This window comes from Dreissena polymorpha, chromosome 7 (genome assembly GCF_020536995.1).
Source record: "Dreissena polymorpha isolate Duluth1 chromosome 7, UMN_Dpol_1.0, whole genome shotgun sequence".
Classification (NCBI taxonomy): Eukaryota; Metazoa; Mollusca; class Bivalvia; order Myida; family Dreissenidae; genus Dreissena; species Dreissena polymorpha.
This window is the reverse complement of record NC_068361.1, coordinates 73,858,968-73,877,989: the sequence shown is the minus strand read 5'-3', so window position 1 is coordinate 73,877,989 and position 19,022 is coordinate 73,858,968. Positions and strand designations below refer to the sequence as shown.

At 32.8% G+C, this 19,022-nt stretch overlaps 1 protein-coding gene across 1 annotated transcript; it reads left to right on the top strand.

The window, feature by feature from the left end:
* Window positions 1-8,762: 8,762 nt before the first annotated feature.
* On the top strand, window positions 8,763-13,032 carry LOC127839831 (uncharacterized). Its single transcript, XM_052368219.1, has 7 exons — window positions 8,763-8,800; window positions 9,228-9,363; window positions 9,953-10,118; window positions 11,728-11,857; window positions 12,000-12,143; window positions 12,273-12,443; window positions 12,726-13,032. The coding sequence occupies exons 1-7, from the start codon at window positions 8,763-8,765 to the stop codon at window positions 12,733-12,735; spliced, it is 795 nt and encodes a 264-aa protein (XP_052224179.1). The 3' UTR covers window positions 12,736-13,032.
* The last annotated feature ends 5,990 nt before the right edge of the window (window positions 13,033-19,022 follow it).

Here is a 19,022-nt window from a genome sequence, read left to right as displayed (position 1 = left end):
AATATGAACAATTTCACCATGATGGCTTACGTTATACTGTCAAGCACTCGAATAGTCGAGCGCGCTGTCCTCTGACAGCTCTTGTTGTCTATATTGTTGATATGCATTGTCGATTTTATACACATTTGTTTGTGTGTTAGTAATTACTCTTACCCAAATATGAGGTATGGACCCCTTACGTCTTGTTTTGATATAACCGTTCAGAGGCTGTGGTCTCAGTTTTGTTCATTGGTGTGTTTGTGTTGTATAGTTGTGCGTTTTGTCTATTACGTTTGTACCCGGGTGTGTTTCCATTTTGCCACACTATTTGGTAATTGGATCCATAAAATAAATGACCACGTGCTATACTACGTTTTTAAGTAATAAATAAACAACAAATCAAACAGCAACTTTATTGCGAACTCAATACATGATGTTTTATAAGAGCCTCCATGACACAGACATTCTATGTCAAACGTGTCTAATCAATACTTAGCAAATGCTTGTCATATTGTTATAAGGGAATCATTAACTGTCGTATGTATCTTGAGAAAACTACTTGAAGTATATACCAAAAATTCCAATGTCAGAAAAATTCTTAGCATATTGTAGTAAAGACATTATCTTCTATTATTTCTGTAAAGGTTATTTATATTATTTAAATCACCAATATATATAATTTTATGCATTAATTATTGAGAAAATATTATAAACTGATCAACATTTTTCGAATAAATGTTTGTAAAACTGTAAATGTATATTACTGTACTTGATAATTAAGTTGAATTTTGTAAGATGTTATATTTTTGTAAATTAATATTTTGAAACAAAATAATAAATATTTTTTTCTCTTATTCAGTTGAATCTTTAGCACTTGTTTTTGTAATCTAATCAACTAAGTTCTGATATTTTTCTACAGACGATTTGTATGATAATCATGAAAAGGCAATGCAATAAAATTAGTGCAGCTGTTTAATCGTTCATTTTGTAATTAATCTTAATAAAGTTGATGATGATGATGATGATGATGATGATGATGATGATGATGATGATGATGATGATGATGATGATGATGACGAAGATAACGATGTATAGATGGTTGAGTAAGAAAAGGAGAAACGGTGATGATAAATATGGTGATAATTCAACTTCTAATGATTCTGATGATTATGGACGTTATAATGATTATGGTCACGATTTTGAAGGGACCATTTCACAGATGTGTGCATGTATTGAAGATTGTCATTAAATGCTTGATATTGATAAATGTAATCATTCGATATAAAAAGCTCCAGTAATAAAACAAGGATAAAATAAAAGACAGTAAAAAAGTAACCCTTAACTGGGCTCGAACAACTGACCCCTGGATTTAAAGTCAATTTTTTTTAAACATACAATAACATATGGCACCAAACTACCGTCTTAATTTACCAATGGAAACAACTTGCTTCTGAGAAACAATCAAAGTAAAGTCGGTTTTCATCCGTGGACGTGCATTGTCATGCTTTATGATACGTACACTTTCTTAATAACAAGTGGTATCATTTTTATAAGTAATAGATTACCTTATGAAATGAGACTGTATTTTAGTAGTTACATATTTGAAATTCCGTTAACTATAAAAAAGCTGGCCATGATGGTCATTAAGCACTTATCTTACTTCAAACTGTCGTGTTCAGTGTACTTGAATCGTAAAATTATTGACCTAATGACCTAGCTTTTACCCTCAGCTGACCGACATTCAAACCTGGGCGTTTATATTATCAAGATAAACATACCGATAAGGATTCATTAAGATGGACTTATAATTATGCTAAAGGTGAATTATGCTAAATATAATAAATAGATCCAGTCATGATAGTTAAAACCTACAATTATCACTAAATGTTTACGGTTATTATTCAAGTCTTCCAAATACGTGGTTTGTTTGGACCAACTATCGTGTGAATATGTAAGATACGTCATAATTTTCATGAAATGACTCCTCGCATTATTGTGTCCAAACAATAAATTAAAACATATTAAAATTAACGATTATTACTAGCTGCTATTATTATTTACTTGACTATTCAGACAACTATATTAATACAGAATATACATCGGTAATATATTCGTTACCAGTAGTAAATCTTGTTCGAACATAGTTTTATCTTAAAGCAGTTCTATGCGATCATACACTGTATTTATTTTGGTCAAAGTTCAATAATTATAACATCTTATAATCGTTATCGCTTTTCTATTTTGTGTCAATAGATATTTTACAAGTTATTGGAAAGCCCAACTAAGTATCGCATGATAGATTAAAAAAATATTTATTGTTTATATGTAGTAAACACGTTTATAAACTGCGCATAAGAGTTTAACAATGGAGTGGCTGACGAAACACAATAGTTTCGAGTACCAACAGACCGCATTCAATGGGTTCTCATATTACGCGGCTCTTAACCGGCATTTACCCGGGTGCTCTGCATTGGATATTTGTAGACGTCGGGTAAACATCAAATTGTGAAATTGATTGAGGACTTGATGCGCGCAGGTTGGTTTCCTTACATAATTCATCATTCTACTCAATTTCTCAATATAACCTGTACTCTATTAGGATTAGTATAGTGGTTGTAAGTGTAATACCACAGGTGATTAGCGTGTGGCTTTGATATTAATTAGTGAAAACATCATTTTGAATGATAAATAATCATATTATAACGAAAAATCAACTTTTCTGGAAAAAAAAATCACTATCAAATATATATATAAAAAGGTATTCAACTCGAAATCAACAGAAAACAGGGTGCATCGCTTTGAACAGCCATTACTTCATCAATGTTGCAGCGATTTTCATGAACCAGGTCTTATTCCTTTCTGGAAATGTATATATCTTGTTATATTTCTACACATGCTGAGTCAAATTTTAAGAAATAACACGATACACAACACGCGTGACCCATTTGAGGTCGATCTAAATATAATTAATAGATCCAGTCATGATAGTTAAAACAACTGTGGCATAGAGGTGACATTCATTCCTCTTTTTTGTAAATTGCACTCCTCTTTTTTCTATCTCGTGGCAACGACTTATAGTGTTGCAAACAGGCCCAGATTACTAGCTTATTTAAGGGGGTAACTGGTCTACGAATTTCAACAGCAAGTGTTATATGTCAAAATGTTCGTTTAGGTCTGTAGTTTTTGAAAACGACTTTCGTTTTCTCCAAATAGGTTGGAGATGGTAAAAAAAAACAAGATGGCGCACAACATGGCCGACACTAATATGTAAAGGCAAAATTAAATCAACCATGTAAGTTGAAATAAAATTTATTTTGAATAACAACACCATAATGTATTAACATAATTTATTTAATATTGTATATTTGTACAAAACATTAATAACAACAACTCAGTTCATAGATAAAAAAAGGTCAAATAAGTGTCTATTATAACACATTTTGTACATTTTAATGCAAGAAAATAATAAATAATACACAAACAAGGTCATTTATATTACCAAAATAATTTACTGAGTATTATCATAGATTTTACATTACATAACAATCATGAAATATATCAGTTATGCAGTTTGGAACAAGCTAACATGCGTTTTGTGACACATATATAAAACATACTGTTAGATACAATATTAAATGTAAGATGAACATGTCATGGATATGGTTATGGTGAAATGACACACACACACACAATTGCTTCAAATACTTTAACAATCATTTAAACCAATAATCAATTTTTTATCACCTAGATGTAAAATTTGAAACAGGTGACATACTATTGAAATGTTAAAGGTTACACACCACTTATATCTTGTACATGTTTTTAGGTCATTATTTTTCTATCAACGTATAGATAAGTATTTAAGAAAATAATGATTAATAAAAAAAACTGTCATTTAGATTGACAAAACCATTCACTGACTATAATGAAGGGATGTAACATCACAAAACATTCTTTTTTTTTCAGAAATGCCTATTGGAACCACCTAACATGTATTTTGTGACACATACATGTTATAAATCATACTGTTTTATACATTATTATAAAATAAGATGAACATGTCAAAATTATTGTGCAATGACATACACTCACAGTTATGAACAAAATAACAATCTTTATACATACTTGTTAACGATGTTTTATCAACTGGAGGTAAATTTTAAATAACATAAATAATATTGATAAGTATGTAATACAGAAATACAAGCAAATCTAAATAGACACTCAATATTGCTTCTCTTTAGATAAGTTATTATATTTCGTAATCGAGTAGTGTGAAGTCAACAAGTTTGTTTGTTTGTTTGTTTATTTCGTATCGGATCCAGAAGGCCAATAACAGCCCAAGTGGACAATGATTATGCATACAGTGTTTACAAATGTGCAATATATAAGGAAATCAATGTATGACAGTTGAAACATATATACTACTACGAGTTATACTAATACTAATAATACTAAAAACATTAATAATAATAATAATAATAATAATATTAATAATACCACTACTAATACAAATAATTAATATAATAATAATAGTAATGATAATAATTATTATAATAATAATAATACTAATAATAATAACACATATTTTCTACTAAAATGGTGCAAGGTATATCATATAAATTTACATAACATGCAACTCAAGATTGTTGGTTAAAACACACCTCAAACTGCAAAAAGCAAACGTGTAATAATTGTAATAATGATAATAATGCAATGTAATTTGTGAAATCAGGTTATATAACAACATACAAATAACTATGATTCTTCCTAATTACACACTAGAGTAATACAAGCATGATATATAATTTTTATGTATTATACATATCCATTGTTACAAAAGCTCTACTAAAGAATGTACAAAAAGTTACTATTAAATACTAGCATAGGCTCGACTACTTATTCGAAAAAGAGAAACAATAAGTAGTTATGAAACCTAAACAATAATGAATATAACTTTCATATTGACATAACTGAAACTATACTTTTTTCTAACGCCTTGTCTTGGCTACCTATTCGAGATCGAAAAATAGATAGCCATAAGGCTTGAAAATGTTTAAATAAATGATAACAAAATTATAATAATGATCGAAAAGAACATTAAATATTCCTTTCTAATACAAAGGGCAGCTGCCTTGAAATCAAACAATTATGAGCGTCAAAGAAAAATAAAACAAAATAAACAGTTTATTGTGAGAGTTTGATATACATTGCGTATGAGTGTGATATCGCACTTAACACAAATGGATCATAACCGATAATATTTTGGAAATGATAAATCGTATCAAAAAGTTATATGAATTTTACATAATTATAAATATCAAAAACATAGGGGAAAGTACACATGAATATTGTTTGATTAATTGACATTTTCATGAAATAAAACACAATATTTGTAATCTTTTAATGAATTAGTTTGACATTACATATGTGTTGTTTGTACGAACTTGAAAAGCGTTAAAAATGTAAATGCACAATTTTTTAATTACCAATTTATTTTCTGAAGTAATAAGTGCTACAAATTTATGCATATTTGGTCTGTGACGAAAATATGATGGAATGTATTGTTTTCTTAGTTCTGAGTATAAAATGCACTCAAGTACAAAATGAAACTCATCTTCAATTTTATTACATACGTTACATTTTCTTTGTTCTAGTGGAATAGGAGTGGGTCGTGCCCATCTGCCGCTTTCAATGTGCAGTCTATGTGATGCCAGCCGTAATTTAGAAAAACTTATTCGAAATTTACTTATTTGACAATAATTTAGGTACGGTTGAAAACGAAATATTGCAATGTGTTTATATAAGTTAGCTCTGCTGGAGTTTTCAAGCCTATTATTCCAGTTTTGGATAAACGTGTCGCTCAGCCGTTGTCTTAAGGCAGATATAAAAATGTTTACATTACCAACATCTTGGAAAAGCCAAGCGTCATAAAATCCCAAATTACTTAACAAATCCTTAAATAGTGTACACCAATTTTTCTTTGAAGGATAGACGATGCTATCATTTAAAAGAGTTAAATATATTTTCTTAATAAATGTGTTGTCTGGGGTTCTTAAAAGTTTTACCCAGTATTTAATAATATTTAAATATCTTCTGGATTGATAATTAATACGTCCAACCTCACCATATACAAAATCATTTTGTGTGCATTTTTTTATACCCAATAATTGTTTGCAAAATTGCATATGAACCCTTTCTATTGGTAAAGCCTTAAAAAAGCCCCATACCTCGCTACCGTAATTCAATATTGGGGTTATAAGTTTATCGAAAAGCTCAAGTTTGTTACCTACTGGAATTTCCGTAAATTTGTATAAATACTTTTTCAGTTTAAAAATTGCTTTAAGTGCTTGTCCAGCTAGTGTGTTTGTGGCGTCGCAAAATGACCCGCCAGACGTAAAAACAACACCGAGATAATTAAAACGGTTGACGATATCTATAGTTTTGTTGTTATAACGAAAAGAAATGTTTGAATTGCGACCGCCTTTGCGAAATATCATTATTTTAGATTTATCTGTATTTACTACTAGCTTCCATGTGTTGCAATACTCGTGTAATAAATCTAGACCCCTTTGGAGTTCATCTGCGTTATTAGCAAAAATAATTATATCATCCGCGTAAAGCAGTAGAAACATTTTAAAACAGTTAATATCAATTCCATTTAACCCATTCATCTGAAATTCCTGTTCTATGTCGTTTAGATACATGGAAAATAAAAATGGCGACAAACACTCACCTTGCCTGACCCCTAGCATGCATTCAAAGCTATCACTTAAAGTGTTACTATATTTAACTTTTGATTTGATGGAGTTATACATTGATTTCATTACATCGAGTATATTACCACGTATGCCTAGTTTAATTAGCTTGTACCATAAATTGTCTCTTACTACATAATCAAATGCTTTAGTGAAATCTATAAAAGCACAATATAACTGTTTGCCTTGATTTAAAACATGCGATAATAAACCGTGTAAAACAAATATATTATCGACTGTACTCATATGCGATCGAAAACCCGCCTGCGCTTCAACATATACATAATAATCTTCTGCCCAATCGGACAATCTGTTATTTAAAATTTTTGTGAAAAGTTTACCGAGAGTACTTAACAATGTGACACCTCTGAAGTTATTAACATCATTTAAACTACCCTTTTTATGTAGCGGTATTACGTGACCCTCAGTCCATGATGCCGGAAAGCACCCTAATGAAAAAATCTTATTGAAAAGGGAATAAAGAAACGGCATAAGAACGTCTTTACCATGGATAAAAAATTCGTTTAGAAACATATCGGGTCCAGCACTCTTGCCAGAAGAAGTGTGTTGAAGAGCCTTATTAATTTCATGTGTAGATATAGGAACATTTAATTCTTCAAGTAACATATACTAGAGCAGTACATCGTTAAACTTTAAGTTCAGTTTTTCTATGGAAAAAACAATATCAAGTCACAGCAATACAGACAATGAACAAATGGCATTGAGAACGTGTACATTGTACTGACAATACCGACTTTTCTGACGTGTTGACAATAAAAACAAAATTAAGTGAACTGTGTTTGACCTATAAAATGACAACAAATTTGGAAAACACTAGACCATATGTTACTATTTTATTAATTGTTTGGGTTATATCAAGGTAATACATGGAAAAGTTCAGGGCTCGACACTTACGGTGGTCCGTTGACCCGGGGTCAGTAAAAAATAGGGAGGACCAGTGAAACCAGAAATTTGGTTGGTCCGTTGGACCAGTTAAAAAACCTGGCCAGCTTGGAAAGGCGTTTTCAGTAATAAAGCAATTTTATATGTTCATAATAAACCGATAATTTCACATTATTTATGGGCCGACTCGAGACCGGGATAAAAATAGCAACATATTGGAAATTCCAATTTTTCTAGATGCCCGGATGACAAAAACCTGTTGTCGGATCAAAAAATCGAATTTCGTTCTGCAAATGTCTCCTATCTTCGCCGAGATCGATACACAAATTAACATACAATTCGAAGCGTTTGGATCGAAAAATGAATAAAGTGGTATTTATTATTTTGAAAAAGCAGCAATAATCAGCATTTTATCGATCTTAGCACCATTAGAATATACTTTGTTTACCGTTCGTATTAACACTGGAGAGCTCCGAATAATGTTTTTTGGTATTGCCGGATAGTAAACGTGAGTCTTTACAAGTTACATATTTTCGCGATATGGAAATTCATTCCGGGGGTGGTTGAACCACCACCGAAAAAAAAACCAATGTAGAAAAGCTCGAAGTCCAAAGAAAATATGACAAGGACAAGAGAGAGCGAAAATTTCTTGATTCTTTGGTTAATGAATTCGATTGGATGGATTACAATGTAAAATGTGTGTCAAGTACAGTGGTGCCGAGGCCCGTATTGATGAAGAAGGGCATTCCTATGTATCAGGCTGTGTCAATTTTAGGAGGCCTTCCCTTCAAGCACATCAGAATTCTGACATTCACAAACAAAGAAAACGCTCAAAAAAGCAAGGAAGATGCTATGCCTCCTAAGGTATTTAAAATGCTGAATGTTGCTGCTTTCACAAAAATGACTTTTTTGTTAAAAAATGCACATTACCTGGCAAAAGCTGGGCGACCATATTCTGACTTTAAGTAATTATGCTTTTTGGATAAATCTAAAGGCATTGACATAGGCGACAATACTTGACTGACAAATATTGCCAAAAATTCATCAAGTCTATCGCAGACACAGAGCGGGTCAAACAAGATGGCATCATTTGTTCTAGCCCATTCATATCAATAATCAGTGATGGATCTACAGACACCTCCTGCAAAGAGGCAGAGATTGTACAGCTAAAATCATCTTTTCAGTGCAAGGTAATTATTATTGCAGGGCAAAACATATTATAGTACTGTTCCCATGTCAATATATAACATGCAATTATCTGAAAAAGTGGCTTATTTGAAGGCACTTATCGCATCCAAAAATACAATAGCAAACACAGTTAAATTGTTGTCAGTTAATGATTGGACAATGAAAAGTTCAATCCCCACTCGCACTCCTAGCACCGGCTTAAGCGGTATTTTATTATTCTATTATAAAAAAATGACTTGTCGAATATTGATAAAAATTCAAGCTCCTATGAGGCAATTATTTACATGTACATCTTTTAGGTGAACACCCATTTTATGGGGATAAAAAACGTGACAAAGGCAGATGGGGAACATATCACCAAAGGTATCACGAACTGTTTAACAGAGCGATTTGGTGAAGAGTGGAAGGGGAAGGTTGTAGCCATGGGAACGGATTGCGCCTCTGTTATGACTGGGAACAAGTCAGGGGTTGTCGAACGTGTAAGAAAATACACAAACCGGCCTTTCATTTTCACCATCCATTGTTCAGCTCACAGGTAAGTAAAGAAATAATTAATATGTCTGCTATATTTTACCAGTTGTAGGAATATACATTTACATATAGGGATTGTCACAGGTCATGTTAGAATAAAATATAACTATGATAATGTCTATTATTTTCCATCTGCTGAAAGTATTATTTCATTCAACAAGAGTGATATTCATAATCATACATACAATTTGGCTAGCCTATATTCCTACTTGTTATTATATATTGCAGACAGGGGCATCTTCATGGACTCTTAAAGTTTGTTGTTTTTTTCTGTACTACTAGACTAGAGCTTGCTTATAAGGATGGGCTTAAGGACATTAAAGTCATAACCCCACAGAAGTGTGACGCCTTACTGCTCATTTTGTATCTTTTTTACAAGTTAGTACTTGTTGTGTAATTCTTCTTGCTGAGTTCTACATTAGTATGGATGATTGAATTTGCTTTACTCTTATTATGTTCAAAAAGGCATACATTTTTTTCGTAGCAGTCCTTAACCTATTTTGACTACACCTTGACAGTCATATCAACAACCTATTCTAAGTTTAAACAGTTTTTTGCAGGGTGTAAAATATAAGCTTGAATTTGAATTTCAGGTACAGTCCACTCAACAGAGCAAATTTGAAAGCATTTTTCCAGACGTTGGATCTAAAGATGAAAATTCAAACCAGAGTCGGAGGGACAAGGTGGCTTCCTCACACGAAGAAGGCCATCGATCATGTTCTGTATGGGTACAATGTCATCATTCAGCATCTAGAACAGGTTAGATTGTATAGAGGGCTAGTTGTAGTAGTTAGCTTACATGTATGCTTTGCTTGTTTGATCGCTAGCTTCCTGTGCATTATACTAACAAGTATTATATTCACTGCCTGATACTCTTGCCACTTGCTTTGTTTGTTGTCTGGTTACACAATTGAAATAGTATTGGAAAAAAATCTCATAAGTTAACAGAACAATTTCATCTCAAAACTTTAGGTGTCACTTCTTATTTATATGTTTTGTATATTCGAATTTTGACAGATACAGAATCCATCAGACGCAGCACATAGAAAAGACTCAGCTGCAAAGGGAAAAAAATTTCCTTAAACTGTTAAAGGATTCAAATGTAACATTCTGGTGACATGCACTCATGGACATTGTCTAAGCATTATCTCAGGTTTCAGAGGCAATTCAGGTGAAAAACATCAGCCCTGCAGAAGTCTGGAATGAAATCCAGTGCGCCATAAGCATTTTGACAAATTACAAATCAAGGTATTAATAAAGCCATACAAAATTAAAATCATTAATGACATCAAATATCTTAAAAAAGTTTTAATTTTCTATATTATGTAAGTGGTAGTACGAATAACATTCTGTAGTTCTCTGCATTCTATCTGCTTATACCCGTTATAACATCTCTACTAATACTGATGTTAGTCTCGACATTGTCTCATTATGAAACAAGTTGACAGTTATAAAACATAGTAGAGCTCTGTATATAAATGCATAACATGTATCTGAATTCTTTTAAACAAAACTCATTTTAATTTTAAGACAGCAAAACAAAGAAGTGGACAGTGTCTGACTAACAAATTAGAATTAGCATGCTAGAATGGTGTTAGTTAGCTTTTGCTTTGATTTGCTTGTCTATTTTTAAAACATGCTTTATGTTGTATCACTAACAATGCTAATGCTTGTGTTTTCCATGCTTTGATTTAATATTATGATAACAAAACAGTTCAGGGCCCTACTTGAGGAAGTGGTATAATACACAAGAAGACGATGCAGTGTGCCAGCTAGAGGGTACAAGGAAAGAGTTTATTTCAGCAATTATTCATGCAATTGAACTTCGGTTTGCTGTTGACCTTCACCTCTTTCAGGGGAGCCACTTCATGAGCTTTAAGAACTGGCCAACATGTATCAATAACGAACCAGATAGTATGTAGCCAAGTTAAACACTGCTGCAGTTTATTTCTAATGCGCATCACCTGTGGGCAAGGTTCAATATATCTTTATGAACTGTATTAATGTGCATTATAAAACCCAACAAAATATAAAAAGTGCTGTGTCGGTGCCTCAAAATACATTTTAATATAGTGACTTGTAAAAAATACTTAACCCTTAACCACATAGATACGTATTTTTACGCATTTGTAAACCCTTAGAAAGTTTAATTTATTGAAACACCTTTCTTACTAGATTCAATTTTGTAAGGCTTCATTTCTAGCCCTCAGATACTGATGAGCAGCAAACAGCATAAAACCTGAACAGACTGCAAGTTACTAGCAGGCTGTTCTGGTTTTGGCACAAAGCCATTTTTACTTTGCCTCTGAGTGTGAAAGGGTTAAGTTAAATCAAAATATGAAATATTATGATTAAATATATTTTCCAGACTTTGGAGATGAAGCAGTTGCGGAAATTGCTAGGATCTGTGAACCCGCACTGGTTGCACAGAATGAGGAAATCGACATAGCATCAATAGAAATTGAATGGGTGCGATTCAAGACAGAAATTTATAACAGGTAAGCTTTTGATAAATGAATGGAAATGTTATTGTTAATGTATTATATGAAAACACATATTCTTCTCCACTTTTACACTTTACTTGCCTTTAAAACTGCTGGCCATCTGATATGATATGTATTAAGTATATACTTTTTTCAGGAAGCACTGTGATGAATATGTTAGAAAGATGTCTTGGTGTGAGCAGTGGGAGAAGCATGAGAAATACCCAGGTCTAATCAGTCTAGTCAATCTTCTACTGCCATTCCTTTCTAGCTCGGTGGATGCTGAACGAGGATTTTCTAGGTATAAATTAATGTTTTATTGATAAATGATAAAAACTTTTCATCACAGACACTTAAGATCATATTAGAAATCCAGTTATTGTATGGATTTAAATTTGTCCCAGTACTACTTTTAATTTCTTTTTGTCAGAATGAAGCTGGTTAAGAATGACTGGAGGTCTTGTCTAGGTGAAAGCACTTTAAGTGACCTGATGCTCATCTTCTCAGAGTGTGAAAGTGTGAGGAAGTATGACCCAACAGATGCAGTGAATTGGTGGAACTCATCTGGCAAAAGGTCACCATTCTACAATGATCAAAAAAGGTATCTTATTGTCTTTATTCATTGACTTACCACTCAAAAATGGACCCGAATCAACCATTACATTTCCTGGACGCAACCTGTGCTTACAAAGGATCCACTCCTCAGATTATCTTATTAATTATATTACAGAGAAAAGACATCAAATTATTACATATTAATATGAACATTATAAGTATAAGAGCCTGAAGCTTAACTCAATGTCTACAAGGTCATTTACCTTGCAAAATGCATGACGCCGATCTTTCAGTTTTTTTTCCTAATATTTCATTTAATGTTCCATAGCCTGCCGTAATTCATGAGTACGTGTGTGACGCCGCAAAAGAGGATGTCTTTTGGTTGCTGAAATTCTTCAGGATGATGAAATGCAACATGAGCAGGAACCCAGTGTAGAGGACTCCGAGTCTGAAGATTATGACTGTGACTTTTACGGACAGGATTTTACATTGTTACAAAACAGAGCATATAAGCTGATGATGGACTTGGTTGATCATGATTAAAATCTGAAAAAAGTGTTACAATAGAAAGATTTGATTCTGTTGCAAACTTAAGATGGAATTACTGGTAGTTAATTAAAGAAGTATACAAAGTTTTTTCTGGTTGAATGAAATGGTGTTTAATATAAAATTTATACAGTATAGGTTTTTTTAATGCAAAATCGTTGTAGAAAGTAAGTTGAAATTTAGGTAAAATAACATAGAAATTGTCGGACCACTTGAAATCTTGGAGGACCAGTAATTTCTGAAAGCTGGTGGTCCTTTGGGTCAGTAGGTTAAAAAAGTTAGTGTCAAGCCCTGGAAAATATGTTTTCTGACTTATGTGAAATAAGTTATTCTTATTAATTATGCTATTTTATTATTTATTTTAAAGCCTAATGCAACTGTCAAACCGTCTATTTACTGATGTTTGAACACACATCAAGCTTCAGTTTCAGAAATGTCACTATCTGGATCAAACACTAATGCCAAAGTATGCAAATTGGCACAAAGCATATCTTGTGTGTGCATATTTGCAGTACACTTGCAGGCTGCTGTGCATGGCTGTTTGTTGTTAAAACAGGAACATGTAAAGTCCTCAAATATTTCACAGTCACACGTCAGATCACTGAGAAGCTCTGAAGCAGCTATTGGTTGATTCATCATTGTTGAAACTGAACGTGATGGCATGTCAATAGTGCCATATCCAGAGCTCTTGGAGACATCTGATACAGTGTAGATAAAAACTGTCTCTGGTTGGAGGCAAGGCTTTAGGATGTGCAGATGTTGCAGCTCGAGTGCGTCTGATTTAATTCAATGTTAGGTTTTCATTTCTATATAGGAGAGCTACAAACTTTTCACAGGCATCCTTTTGTAACTTCTGAAGGTTCAATTGTTCACCTAAATCATGCAAATTCTGGAAAGTCTTGGCATATTTTATGAATTTTATTGAAGACTTTTTTCTTCCCTTTCCCATTAAACCCACTGGTTGTATCACAGCCTGTGATACAATAAACTGTCAGCAGGATTTTCATATGATCTTCAGTCAGCTTGTGAACAACATCATGGATTGGAATGAAACGTTTTTGTCTACGTGAGTAGTGTTTCTTCCTGTAAGTAAATAAAGCTCTTTCGCCCCAATAGCTTTGTAATGATGCATCAAGAGAACAAGAACATCTGTGTCAGGTGAAAGTACAACAATGCAGGTTCCTCCTATATCTGCTGCATATCTTGCATGTAGTATCATCAGTGTGTCAGCTTCTTCTTGATTTGATTGAAGAACCTTAATTTCTCGGCAACCATCTGTTGTATTTTGAAGGCACTCTGTGTCTGCTCCGCCATTAAAAAAGATCTTTTCATGCGTTTTCAGATTTGAGTTTTCATTTAGAAAGCCGGTGTAATATTGTGTTAAACTTGCTTTGTTTGCTGATGAACTTAAAAACTTCTTTCAGTCTGTGGGAATTTTCAAATTTCTGTGAACATGCACCTTGTAAGATGACTCATAGTCTCCTCTACGTCGTCTGGTTTCTCCTTTTAGGCTATTTTCACTATATGTGTCAAAAATGATATGGAAAGCAAACTAATATCGAATATAATAGGAGCATGTTCCTGGCCGAGGGCATTCATGACTTCCTTAGAATGAACTAGTGTTGTATAGACTGTGCTGTACTCTGTAGGTTTGACCATAATGATTGGGTTGTAAGCAATGTTTGAAACATTTTGGGGTTGTTCATCGTTGATGTAACTATGGAAAATATTTCAGTTTGGAAGTAACGGTATTCTTTCTTCTGCAAGATCATCGCAAAATAGGGCTGTTCTTCCTATTGAGTAGAGTAGCTCCTTTGCTCGAGCGATTCTGACAGCTGATGGGATTGGATGATCTAGTAGCTCATCTATTGTCACAGGGGGTAGAAACTTTGGTGAAGGCCTTTTGGCAGGTTTTCTGTAAGAAATGATGCTGCACAGTCCACCACCAGGTAACGAATTGGCATTGAATGTTCTACTGTCTGATTTAGTGAGTCTTGGTACAGGAAAGTCTGCAGTTTTGTTGGACATTAGAAGGCTTGTCATGGCATGAGTGCTTTGTTTTCCATCTACGGTCCTTTCATTGTGATCCCAGTTGTCAGCAACTGCAACGACAAGTTCGCAACCTTGGCTTCGATGAGCTATAGGACTTGGGACAATTCCGCCTGATGGTGTAACTATTTGGCTATTCATCCCATGTTCTGCAGCAGATGTCAGGAACCTACGTAGCTCTGGAAAGGAGATGGAATATCATAAGTTAAACATGTCTTCAATGAGATGTCTACTTCCGAAATCATTATAAAGATGAACAGCAAGTCCGAGGTGTTTTTGTGAAGGAACTGATGTACAAAGGGTTGTAATGTTACTTGCAATAGCAAGACATTTTGCATTTAGAATGTGCTCTGTATCACCAGCTTCTTGAAATGCATTTTCATTTGTCAATCAATACACAGCTTGAAGAAGAAGTGGGTCAAGAAAGTCTTTTTTGAGCATTAAGTGTCATCTCATCAGGAGAATAATATTGATTTTCAAGCTTCTTAACAGATGAAGATATATGTTTTCTCAATATTCCTAAAGCTCTATGTACAATTGAGCTGTCGGTTTCATCTTCGATATCATATAATACCTTATTGTCAGCCTTGGCTAGTTCTTCAAAGTTGTTTGCTTCCCTAAATGCATCCAGGAGTGTTTTTTGTCGAATCACACAAAATATCTGTTTTTCCCCTCTTATGAATAAATGATATTTAGGGCCAAATTCCACTCAAAAGTTTTTTTAAGGTAAGATGTTTTGTAATGTTCAGCTTCATGGCATCCCTGATCAACACAGAGCTGTATATTTGTCATAAAGTGGTTTATTTCACAACTTTTTTTCAACAATGACTATGTGTTCAAATTCATCTTTCAAAGTTGGCAGCTATCTTGTAAGTGATATTGTATTTGTCACATTTTTCAATGTTTAAATCAGCAGTAATAACTCGCAAGACAACCCTTTTTGCGGTGGTATTTAGCATTAATAGCAACAAGATCACCATTTGGAAGACTTAAACGACGATTAATAACGCGCGCATCATGACGTTTATATGCAAAATCTAAGACCTTTGAGTATATTGTTTTATGATCTATTAAATTAGATTGTTCAACAAATGACAAACTTCTAGAATAACCTTTTGAATTACTGTCCCTTTTTGGATCACATTTTTCTCCACATATAAAAAATTGCTGTTCCCAGTTGAAATTTTCTGAAGAAAACCTTGTTCTTCAAGGAGTTGTTTGCTTATTGGGATCCTCCATCATTGATTTACACGGACTGGTCTGCTGTTGCACCCGTCACAGCTGGAAGATTAAGGTTTAACCCATTTATGTCTAGTGGACTCTCCCACCCTTCAAAAATGGATAAATTTATTTCCAAAATTAGGGATATCTAGTATATTTATTTCTATATTTAGAATATTTCTTACAAAAATTCCTTTAAGCAAACAGCGAAGACCCTGATAAGACGCCGCTTCATGAGGCGTCTCATCAGGGTCTACGCTGTTTGCCAAGGCCTTTTTTCTAGACGCTAGGCATAAATGGGTTAAGAATGTTTTCTCTAGGAAAGTGTCTTGCAATGGTTTGCATCATCACCATCATCATTATCAGTATTATTTTATTACTGCAGTGATTGGCCCTTCTTCCAATGGTAGGCAGTAATCAAATACAACCCATGTATGCACACAAATATTAGTTGTAATTATTTAAGTATTAATCTTGTTAAGTTGGTTGCCCTTAACTGGTATACCTCTACACAAGTTCCACTGCCTGCATACAGTTCTCTATTTGCATCAATTCGAAGTATCAGGGCTAGACATTAAAGGTAGTCCGACTGTCCGGGACAACCAAAGTGTTAGTCCGGACAAGTTAATAAAGAATTTGCTTGTCCGACGGGACAAGTGGTTGTTATAATTTAATAACTTAGAACAAATGCCTTTAAATCCGTTATTTCTGTGGAGTAACCACCCTTTATTTTTAAATATATATTTTGTTTATGTTTAAACGACAAAGCACGAGATATTCCGATAGTTCCATGGGATACTACGCCGCACTGTTTACAAGGGAAGCAACTCTTAACATTTTTCTTTGCCAAGATAACAATATTATTCTCCCTTATAATGAATATGCATTTTACGACACCGGTACACATTGATCTTTAAGACAATTAAAGTAGTATGGTGGCAAAACACAAGTTTTTGTCAGTTATTTTGGCTTTGTATAATGTTTAAAAAATCAATAATATCCAGTTTTCCTGTTATCTAGTCAGTTCTTTTTGTATTCAAATTGCCTAAAATTATGTTAACATGTATTTTGAATGATTTAAGTCTTTATGATTTGAGCTTTTTGTATTATTAAATTACTTTGTAAAGAACTGAGCAAAATAAGATATAATGGTCAGGACAAGTTGCTTTCTGGTCAGGACAAGTGAAGTTTAGGTCTTCTTGTCCGACTGGACAAGTGGCTCCAAAAGTTAATGTCGAGCCCTGAGTATGATTTAACGCTTTGTGTTGAGGTGGTCCTCAAACAAATTTTCACACACTTAAACATGCAGCAAACCAAATGTTAAATCATAAGGTTAAATTTTGACAAATTATGTTAATTTCATCGTTTACACATCTTATGTTTGTAAAAAGATGTATTGTTTTTATAAAAGTCAATTTTGAGTAAATGTGCATGCATTGTAAACAATATTTTTTATTAACTAATGTCAAACATTAACATTATGTTGAATGATATCTTAGAGCCAATAACTATACTTTTAAATAGCCCACACATACCTTTTGTCAACATCAAAAAAGCTAATTAAGATCCATCTTTAGATGTTTTTCTCAAAATGTGAACTGAAAAAAAGAAAAATTATAATAAATCAAAATTAAAGTTTAATAACGTGTATTTACTAATATCCGGTTATTTGTATCAATCCGGATACTACTCTCCGGATACTACTCAAGTAAAAAAAAACAGAGATAGGGAGTACCATAAGGTAATTATTTTATAATTTCCCATTCATACACATTGAAAAAACACAATTACTTTCATATTTAATTACTTGTATAAACAAAAAAGATAACATTACTAGTCTTTTTATGCCTGGAAATAGATTGGAGGCTCTGACCCTCAAACATTTAGCCTACGTTTTTATTCTTAATTCCAAGTAGACTCTACATTTCTTTCTTAAAACGTGTTGCATATATATATACATACCTTTTGTATGACATATTTTCCAAAATTTGTTTTTGTTCCATCTTCTGCAGACAGAACTTCAATGTCATGTCTAAATAATAACAAAGGGAAGCTATCACACACTTACTGTCTGAGGTAAAAAACAGTTATGTTTGAACTTAGTCCACGCAAACAAAATAGTTTGCAATTGTGTTTTGTTTAAATTTAAATACTTCTCATCATTTTATAAGATTTCATCATTAATGACATAAAATTTAAACAAAGCAAAGCAAAAAACATGCTTGTGTTATTAATAACTAGTCTTTTAGTACGGGGGTATTCAATACATGTTAATCTCTTGTCTAACAGAGCTTACTGGTAAAAGCTACTATTTAAAAGTAAATTTTAGAAATTGAAACCTAATTATATCTACAATGTTAATATTATTACATTATTTTCTCTATAATGTAATTATATATCAGAGTAATTTATTTCATTGTCTCGCTTGCGTGATCTTATTCAATTATTTGACAAATTAGGGGCGGAACTTGGGGTTGAACGAGATCCTGATGTAAATGCATACTTTACATTTTTAAAAGGATTATTTGAAAATAAAGTTAAATAATTGAACCAATCATAATTTAAACTGTGTTTTTCTCAATATATTTTATTATATATCGGGATATAATAAAAAAACAGCACCCGCATGAGTGTTTTTGTTCATTTATTTCAAATAAATGGTTTACAAATATGTATTACAAGCATTTTACTGCTGTTTTCACTGAAAACGTCTATTTTAATTTATAATGTTATGTATTATGGAATAAAATATAGAAATTGTCATGAAAATATGCTAAATATAGCCAACTATTCAACTTAAGGTGTGTTT